The sequence below is a fragment of the Rhagoletis pomonella genome, unplaced genomic scaffold (assembly GCF_013731165.1).
Source record: "Rhagoletis pomonella isolate Grant_MI unplaced genomic scaffold, Rhpom_1.0 Rhpom_scaffold_00001, whole genome shotgun sequence".
Classification (NCBI taxonomy): Eukaryota; Metazoa; Arthropoda; class Insecta; order Diptera; family Tephritidae; genus Rhagoletis; species Rhagoletis pomonella.
Genome location: NW_023458555.1, coordinates 32946935 through 32956982, shown reverse-complemented (window position 1 = coordinate 32956982; position 10048 = coordinate 32946935). Strand labels below are relative to the sequence as shown.

Sequence of the window (10048 nt, the reverse complement as noted above, 5' to 3'; positions counted from 1 at the left end):
CGTCTACATTTTCAGACACTATTTGGAACGAACTGTGAACACCCCAATTGATTTTTGTGTGTAAAATTGCTGCCGCACGGTGTTATGTGTATGTATAATTAGTTAGACATACCTACATATATAAAAAAAAATATCAAATATTAAACAAACAAAAAAAAATTTAGCAAAAACTGGTCAACTTAATGCCTTATTATTGCCACCATTGCAAATTACATATCGGGCCTCAAAAAAGTCCGAGATCCTGGGATCACGGGATTAACATCCCTAATACGTACATAGGTACGTGTATCAAGTTTAAATTCACATATAGGGGTATTCTCTGAGTCTTGCAAAGCCCTTGCACGGTGCACGGATTGCACGGTTTGCAAAGCTGTGCCATACGAAAACCGGTTTTAACCGTGCAATCCGTGCAATCTGTGCACCATGCAAGGGCTTTGCAAGACTCAGGGAATACCCCTATTCTGTTTCATATCAGTGGAAATATCAGGATTGCAGCAGCCGAAACAACAGCCGCATTGCCTCTCTCATGGGACGAGATACATACCTGCCAATAGGGGGGTAGCAGGTTGCAATAGTAACAGCGAACACACAATTCCAAATATACACGAAATTGTGGGTGGTAGATGGAATGCAGGCGCAGGAATTGAGGAATTTAGGTCATAAATCTGGGCTGCTTGTACGAGACGAGGTGTGCGACTATGCACGCGATGGATGTATTTGTTTGCAATGGCACAAACGCTACGAGTGAATGCTGCCATTTCAAAGGACCACATATAGCGAATGATAAACCTGCAAAGAACTGCGGAGTGTTAATTACTGGGAAATGGAATAACAAAACATTGAGTTGAACACATTTTGTAGATACTGTACTTCCGCAAGTGGCCCCATTTCAAGACAAACTACAAAAGTAAAAACTAGTCAGAAATTAGAAAACCTTAAGTTCAATAAGGAAAATGAAGAAAAAGTTAAGGAAACACAAAGAATTGCTTAAAAAAGCTTTAAAATGTCCTCCGGGCTTGGAAAGTAAACATTGAAAGTCGCCTTCTACTTTTTAACCATTTTGGAGCTTATGGTGAGAGATTCTACTAGCGACCCACTTACCATACATTGTATGTATGCATATGTATTTACCTATGTAAGTATGTATGCACATGCGTAAGAATGTACGTATCTATTATCTAATGCATTTGAACATACAATTTGATACACACAGAGTTTCAGTATATTATAGACATAGGTTGGTATTTATGGGGGGTGGATTTAGGTGTTGGGCGTTGAGGGTGACATGCTTCGGCCGCTGTGCTCCAGCTAAACAGGACACAAACACCAAAAGCTTAAATGACAAGTGGTATAGAGGTCGCATAGCCGCATAGCATAGCCGTAAGCACGAAAAAGACTTTCCGCGAGTCTGGCAAACGGAGTTTCAAACGTATGTATGTTTATGCTTAGTGTCCATTAGTTTATATACACTTTGTAGTACATACATATGTGTACATATTTAACTGGAAGCATCCCCTTTTGGGAATTACTTTAAATATCGATTTTTCTTAATGTAATAAGGTATAGAATTTTCCAATTACTTTAAAATGTTTGTAGATCCATTCAATGCTATTATCGCACTTTGCACCTGCCCACTGTAGTTATAAAATACTTTGATAGCTAGTGAACACGTTTCTATTTAGCTCACTGAAGCTTTACACCGGCCACAGCAAATTTTTAACGCATCTCGTAAGCGACCTGTGTACAGCGGAGCACCAACATGTATGTAAACCCGTTTGCACTCGCGCCCTCTTATTCGCTGCTACTGTTTTTCTGTAGGTAGACGCACTGAATTCATTAAACATTTAGCAAAATTTGTTAATTCTGAAAATGTTTTTATTTTTATCACCACAATAGAAAATATATTTATGTATTCTTTTCATAGAGCTGCGCCCTTTAGCTGACGAGAACCAGCCAAAAAAAAATTCTATGCCATTTGACGGCTATTATTGATTTTCTTTCGTCCACTGCACTTGATAAAATTTTCTGTTTATATTTTTAATAAGTTTTAACATTAAACAACTGTTTGCAATCAATTTACCACTATAATTTTAACTCGTTTTAAGAATGTAAAGTTTTTGTTATTTATATTAAATGGAAATATCCAATTTCTTAACTTTTGCCTTTGCACAACATTTTTCAATGAATATACAGCAGAAGTAACTAAAGTAGCTGTTAGACGTGGCAAGTGCAAGTAATTTAGGAAAGTATGTGAAACTGGAATGTGTCCAATAGAGGATGCAGAAACAGTTAAGAGCGTTTCAACGCAATTCGCTGTCAAATTGAGAAAGATAAATTTTATTTCGAAGCGTGAACAGCCAGAAAGGTTAAAGATGTGACTGCTATTGAGAGAGCTCAAATCGATTTCGAAATTATATTTCAACTTGCTCGTGCTGACCTAGCAATCTGCAATTCGCCTTTCGGAAATAAAAAACCTATTTCGAAAGACATTTTACTTGCAAGGTGTGCTCATTTAACTGCTTTCTGTAATTTCTCAATTTGACAGCCTTTTCGAAATATATTGCATTGTCACTTGTGGCAGACTCTTAAGTAGCTGCTAGATGTGGCAAGTGCAAGTAATTTTTAAAAGTCTGTAAAACTGAAGAATTTCCAAAAGTGTTACATTCAAAGTGACTTTCGAAAGCAGTTTTTATTTCCAAAAATCAAACTTTCTGATACTACTTTTTGGCTGTTTACTCAGTGAATGCAGAAAATTCCACTTTCACCTGCGTTACCAGACATTTGTATCCTCATAAAAATACCTGAACCAATTAGAACAGATCTGACCGGTTGAGAAGCAGCCATTTGTAATAGCGATTGAGAAAAAAGTGTGTAACGTTCGTAATTTTGAAGTTTGCTAATTCTGTTTTGTTTCTTTCTTTGTGTATTTTGTCGGTGTTTTCTTTCAGTGATCGGCCGCTGTGATTTACTTAATTATCGATAAAATTTTAGTCAATATCTCGGAAACTAAAGGAGATATTTAAATACATAACACCAATTGAAAGATCATATGTCAAAATATATAACTGCATCTGTTTCAGTTGCAGTTACATCTCGAAATTTTTATTTTCGAAAGTCATTCCTGCAAATCTGCAAAAAGGACTTTCTGGCTGTTTACACCGAAAAGTTGCCTTTCGATTTAGTGTTGACATGTTGTAAAAAAAAATTCGTTTGCATTGCCACGTTTAACCACACCTTTATGTTTGCACTAAAAAGTGCTTTCGCTTTCGCATTTTGACAGCTAAATGCTTAGAAAAAGCGCTTGCATTGCCACGTCTAGCCGCGCATGACGGACGAGTACCAGAAAACGAATGCAAAAACATCCGCACTTACAAAAACAAAAACTACATTACCAAATTTGTAATTTTCTCGCACTCACTTCGTTTTTCTCTCAAACATTTATTTATCCTTCCGTCTTTTGGCATATTCCGCTGCTTGCATCCACCTTGTGCACTCAATTTCCAATTGGACTAACAAACAGAGCAAGCGGGATGGCACCAATGTTCAGCCTTCGCCACTCGGCCTTTCCCACCAAAAATTTTCGACGCGCCAACACTGAACGCACCTCATCAAAAGATACGTCGCGAATGCAAAAATTTTCCAAACGTATCTACGGCGTCATAAATGCTAAACTTTGCACGAATTTCATATACATTTCGTAGCGGGGCCCTTAAATTTAAATTTGAACTATAATTTACCCACTTTACTTGCGATTTTTGGGCAAAATTTATTGTTTTTCTGCAGTCGCAACACCACCGCACCAGTCAAGTGAAAGAGAACAAGAAAACTGTGTAGGAGTTGCCACGCTTTTAATCACGTTTTCACGGTACAGTGGTTTTTTAATGGGTCTTTATCACATGCATTCATTCTTGCTACTAGTTGGCAACGCGATAATGTTCGCTTTCACATACCTTCTTGATACCTACATTGCCCGGTGTTTGCTCATCATTGGAAAATTTTTCCTTCGACGGATTTGCAATAAATCGTGTTCTGTGATCATCGTATCTCAAAATAAATCTGTTAAAAAAATATTATTGCATATATTTGCAATAGAGTTGACGCTCTACCTAGAAGGGGTTCGTTACTGAGAATTTTCCATCTTCACAATAGCCCCGTCAGCAGTTTTGCGAAAAATCAATTGAAAGTGAAAATTTTCAATTTGCTCATTCCTATTGGAATTCTGTGAATTTTCCGATATGTCTGCAACTGGTGATTGTTTTATAGTGCAAACTCCAAATACTGCTGAAAACACCATCATCCTTGGACGCAATGCGCTGGATGCGGATGCTGTGACAGAAACGCAAGAGGTTCACTACTACGATGCTAGTACTGCACTCGAGGGCAAGGTAAGTGAAGGCTGCATGTTGGTTGATTGTCTGATGATGAGTAATCTTTGGCGAATTTGATCATTGGCTTATGACGTGTCATTTTCGTTTTTTTTTTTTTTTTGTAAAATTCTTCAACAACATAACCAGCCCGATGGTGGCGCAGATGTTATTAAAGCAAATGGTGAAATTATGCGTGTGATATTGCAAAAATCTCGAACTGGCGCTTGGGGCGGTGACGTCGGGGCCAACGACCGCAACGTATCTGTAGCCGTGTCTTGGGCAGCGCAAGAGCCTGCTAGCGATAGTGATACTCTGTGTTCGACTGATATCGTACGGTGAGTATTCGTATTTTTTTTTTTAAGAACTACCTCGGCCTGTAATATCCTTTATACTAAGCTTTCATACTTTTTCGTTTTCGTTACAGTTTAACTTTAGCCATCGCCAACAATGCTGCAGATGCAGTGGAACGCATTGGCTTATTGGTTAGTAATCATAGCCCTGACGATGCGAAATACAGTTTCGTTGTCTGTGATCCTAGCGAAGTTTGGCTGGTTAGCAGCGGTGGTAAGTTGTGGGCAGCACAACGTGTCGCTGATGGTATGCTTCGTATAAAGAGTACTGGACTTAGTGTAAAGACTACGATCGATAAATCAAGTGAGGCATTAGGAGATGCACTCAAGGGACAGGGACTATGGGATGGAGAGGTAAATCATTTGTCATAAATCATTTGTTAAGGAAAAATATGATTGTAATTTTCCATGCAAATTCTAGGGAGACTTAAATTTCGCCAGCTGCTTCAGTGCCGACGACGCCACAGATATTGAATGGAGCGGTGACGCACCTCTTGGCGATGGTAGCTACACATTGACTAGCATGTTTGATACCCTACGTTCGGCTGCCGACGGTGCAACCGCTCGTTCGGCCAGTGTTTCTGTGCTTTCGACTGGCATTTCATGTCATTGGTTTACAGCAACACCCAATGCTAGCGAATCAGTCTTCAAACCATTTGTTTTTGCACAGAATCCAAAAATTTCACCACTCACCAAAGTGCCACCTGGAAACACACACACGCTCTTGCACAAATTGCATGCACAACGTAAACCAGCTGCCGTGGAAGATTTGAAAGCTCTGGAAGCTGCTTGCGTTGAAGAGTTAAACACCTATTTGGCCGAACATCCAACTGCTGATGAAGAGTTGGATGAGCTGATGAAAGACTGTGTGGAAGCAGAGGTTAAATTCTATCGTTAAAGAGGGCAATATAATAAGAAACGAACTTAGGAGCGCTCTATTTTCAAAATAGAAACTGAAGATATGACAAGAGCAAACGATAGAGTTGACTATGAACGAATAAACTATATATAGGATTATCATTGAGCAGCTTTTTGTAGCTTGGTTCTTTTTCCCCGAGAATATAACAAATATCGGGGTTTCTGACTTAAAAATTACCGAATTTTTAGTTTTTACATTACTCAAGTGATATTTTCTTTTAATTTTGTAAGTGATTCCATTTATTTTCGCATTTAAGTGATTCTCATATAATGGTCATACGTAATTTTAAGTCAAAAGGTCTGATTTTTGTTAAATATATTTTTACATTATCATGTATTTGTAAGCATAGTTGCATGAAAATGCATTACATACATATATTGAAGTAAATATGTTAGTACTACTACGTTATGAAAACTTCAAACTTAAGCCGCGATTTCTTATGTTAACAATTTAATTTTAGTGTTTATGTGGTTATATGCATATGTATATGATTTAGACTACTTTTGTTTTATAGTATACGCTATTCACTGCCTCAGTTATGCTTTTGGTGTGAGTTTTTCCTTTATTTTTGTGATCTTATTTTAAATATAAGTAAATTTAAAGTATTCCAGTGCTCACATGCATTCATTTAATGAATATTATTTAATAACTTATAGAAATATATATTAATGATCGACACAAAGGCACATACACAATAAATATCATTCCACACATAAGCTTACATCATAAAAACAAATCTGACGAATTACGTATGTATATACATGCTGCATACATGTATTTGCTAAAAACTACATTGGGAATGAACAAAAAAAAAACATGCGATAAGGAATTAATGCTATGTATTCCGGCAATTAAGTTCCGATTACTTAATTGCCCCGAAATCAAATATACGAAAATAAAGAAAAATCTCGATGTACTCATAATACGAACTAAACCGCGATTATATAAATTTCATACGCATTTACATATATGTACATACATACATATTTATAGGCATACACATAAATAACTGCATGATTACGATAATGAATATGTAATGCATACATATAAATCAGTAATACCATGGAGATCATAACAAATATTTACTCTTATCCAATTCATTTAACGCTGCGCGCCGCACTGAAAGACGAATAAAAACGATTATAATTCCAATAAAGCTAAAACGCAAACATTAACGTTGTTTTAATTTAAATCTTTTTGGTGAATACGGGATATATTTTTGTAAAAAATAGGAATTTGTGGCAGACTGGCAGCGCGCAAAAAAGAATAACTTTTTGAGTGGTTGGCAACGCGGTCGATTCGCGCGGAAACGGATGCGTGTCTAGTTTTCTTTCAACAAGTGCTATGAAATAATTAAAAAATGATTGCAATTAATTTTTAGTGCTTCCATGAACAAAATGTTTATACATATATATGTAAATATTAGTTGTGTGTAAAGTGAATATAGAAAAATGCGATTACTTAGTTGCATAGAAGTTGAGTGAAAATTACACATACGAGCAAGTGCATTGGCAGAAAAAAATACTAATTGATTCGAATTAAAGTTCGGGGTAAGTGCCCATCACTTATTATTATAGAAAAGCGAATTTCAGAGGCCTCTGCATCCCTTCCATCGACAGTCAGAACGACCTAGATCACATCTATCTGTATAAGGACTTTCACTATAGTAGCATTTCCCAAAAACTCATGCCGAAACAAGTTAAGAAAACTTAACGTTAAACTATCATTCTTCACAGATATTTTAGCAAGCACTGCTACTCTAACTCTTTTTACTGAAAACTCTTTGGAAACATTGTATACTCTTATGAAAAAACATCTGACTAACATTAACGCTGAGGCAGCATTCCCAAAAAAGTTATTTAGACTGCTTACAGAAATAACAAAAAAGAAACTTGCATAAGTGCGAAACATTTATATATTTGTGTTAGTGAATTTTTAATAGATTCCACTTATTCAATAACCTTGTTGGTTTTTATAGTTTTATAAGTGTTTAAAAGGTGTATAAAATTTTGTTTAAGTAACACATTATTCTACATTTTATCTTTAACCTAAGTACTTTCGAGAAAAGAATTCAGTTCCTTCTTAAACTTCTTCTACAACGAGATTCGTTTTGAACAGCGTTTTGTCATTGTGTAAAGCTTCCATTATTAAAATTTCAAATCGTTGATAAATCTCACGAAAATCCATTATATTTGTCGGCTCCGCCTCCATCCAGAAGCGGTCGAATTCGAAAAGTAAATAGCAATAGAATTTGTGAAAATGTGCCAGTGTGCAAGGTTGATTTACCGCCTGTGCTGCGTTATAGAAATGCACTTTCGCATCGCCCGACTTGAGCAAACGATATGCCATTGCGGTGAGGTTTATACCCACTATGGCAAAGGTATAACCATAGACGGGATGTTTTGAGTGCAAGAGCACATGATGCGCTGCGTCGCGGTATTCGCGCGAGAAATACAAAAGGTTCTCCAAACCAAGTACGCCCATGCCCCGGAAATCGGTTTTGGGATCGTCACCCTAAAAATTTTTACATTTTTATAGGGATACACAAAGTTATTGATTTATGCAATATTGATTTTGTTTTTTGTTTAAATATGTATGCATACCTGAAAGCCAATATCCTGCCATTGCTTTGTAATGCGTCCTTCGAGCGGCTCTTCTGGCATTAGCCTATTCCACAACTCTAACAATTTCTGTTCGTGTTCCAAATTGTCTGCATCGTATGGCTCAGCCCGCAAGCGTTCCACCTGATGTAACAGATGCCGATAACTCCAAATTTGCAGCACACAATTGCCAAAAAGTGGCGCAAAATCTGGATGTATTTTCGCTTTTATATGCTTGGCATGCTGTACTACGCTAACGGCGCGCGCGGGTAGCTGACGCATCTCCTCATCGCTACAGCTTTCCACAGCAGTGTCCAACTCCCGCAACAGCTGCTGTATTTCAATATTTTGCGAAAGCATTAGCGAGCGTTCCACTTGGCGTGTACGACTCGCACCCGCTTGTGCGCCATATACAATGCGTTGAAGTTCACAGAGACGTGTGAATGTGTGTAAAAACCATTTGATGAAAGGTCGCAGATGGAAAAAAATCACTGGCAATATGCGTTGCAGCAGCCAATCGAAGAGAAACATTTTCGCAAGCTATCGTCAAACGTGCGTGGGCGTCGTTGTGTATCTACTTGTGAAAAGTTCTTCTACTTTGCTTTATTTTAATAATTCAGCAATGCTGCAGCAATTGTTATGGTAACGCTGTCATGGAAACTGGCGTTGGCGTACTGATATCCTCGCTGGTGTAAAATTTTGTATTTGTCCTTTGGCTGAACAAACGCACTTAGGCCACGTATGCTAAAAATTTCGGCTCCCGAAACTGCTAAATATGTGTCCTTATGTATATTTACGTGGTGCTATCAGTTGATTGCGAATTTTCTCCTCTTATCGCGCAGATGTAAATAAAAGTATTAAACCTGAATTGTCAAAATCAGCTGAGCTATTGTGGTCTTGCCATATATTTTATTTATTAATTTATGACCCCAATCACATAAGATAGAGGATTTTCCAAATAAATACCCGAATACAAATAATCACCAAAAGGCAAATTAGACGGGGAAATAATATGTGTTTTAAAATCAAGAATAAAGTGCTAAGCGAAAGAAGAGCTCAAAAAATTATCGAACACAGACAGTAATTCAGTCAAAGCTTTCAGTCTATCTTTACCTGCAAGAAGGCGCTGAATGGCATACACGATCGAACTTCGCTACCGATCCGCAGGGTTGTCATTGCTACTGCAGCTTATTTCATCCCAGCCAGGTTTGGTTTCGGACCCCTGTCCGAACTTTCCTGCTGAAGCGGCTGTTCTAGCCGATGAGCGTGACAGCCTTCGTCAGGCTGATCCCGCAAACCCTCGGGATCTAAATACGGCAGCTTGTACACATACATAAGTGGAAGAAGTGGGAAGAGTAGCTGAGGACTTGCAACTTCACCTCTGGTGTGAGTAAACTTTGGTCAACCATGAGGTCACTACCCAACCCGATGAAGCGAGACGACAGAGTCGAAATCTCTTTCGGCGATCGTGCCTTGTCGGATCCGGAGCTTTGCGCGAGCTATTTTAGCCAAAAAATCACGCTGCATCCTCCGGCGGATAAAAACAAACGTCGAGTGATCAGAAGGCTGCACAAACTGCCAACAATAAGTGCGCCTCTTGCTTTCAGCAGGGGTGATTTTCTGAAAGATGCTGAAAAAATTGGTACGTGCGGGAGTAGATTACCACACCAACCTCCTCCTCAACCTGTTAATGGCCACTCTTCTCACTCTACACAACTGGAAAATGGGGAGAGTGGTCCCACTGCTAAAACTGGGGAAACCAGCCAACAAAGGAAAGTCTTGTCGTCCCATAACCCTCCTTTCCTAGGTAGC

The 10048-nt window shown here is 38.2% G+C and overlaps 2 protein-coding genes across 2 annotated transcripts; one reads left to right on the top strand and one right to left on the bottom strand.

Moving 5' to 3' along the window:
* The first annotated feature begins 3954 nt into the window (after positions 1–3954).
* LOC118742903 (secernin-2-like) lies at positions 3955–6807 on the top strand. Its single transcript, XM_036475325.1, has 4 exons — positions 3955–4385; positions 4515–4702; positions 4792–5071; positions 5139–6807. The coding sequence occupies exons 1-4, from the start codon at positions 4236–4238 to the stop codon at positions 5613–5615; spliced, it is 1095 nt and encodes a 364-aa protein (XP_036331218.1). The 5' UTR covers positions 3955–4235; the 3' UTR covers positions 5616–6807.
* Positions 6808–7528: 721 nt separating this feature from the next.
* LOC118742929 (ELMO domain-containing protein 2-like) lies at positions 7529–9090 on the bottom strand. Its single transcript, XM_036475361.1, has 2 exons — positions 8240–9090; positions 7529–8150 (listed from the first exon to the last, which is right to left on the bottom strand). The coding sequence occupies exons 1-2, from the start codon at positions 8765–8767 to the stop codon at positions 7719–7721; spliced, it is 960 nt and encodes a 319-aa protein (XP_036331254.1). The 5' UTR covers positions 8768–9090; the 3' UTR covers positions 7529–7718.
* Between the last annotated feature and the right edge of the window lie 958 nt (positions 9091–10048).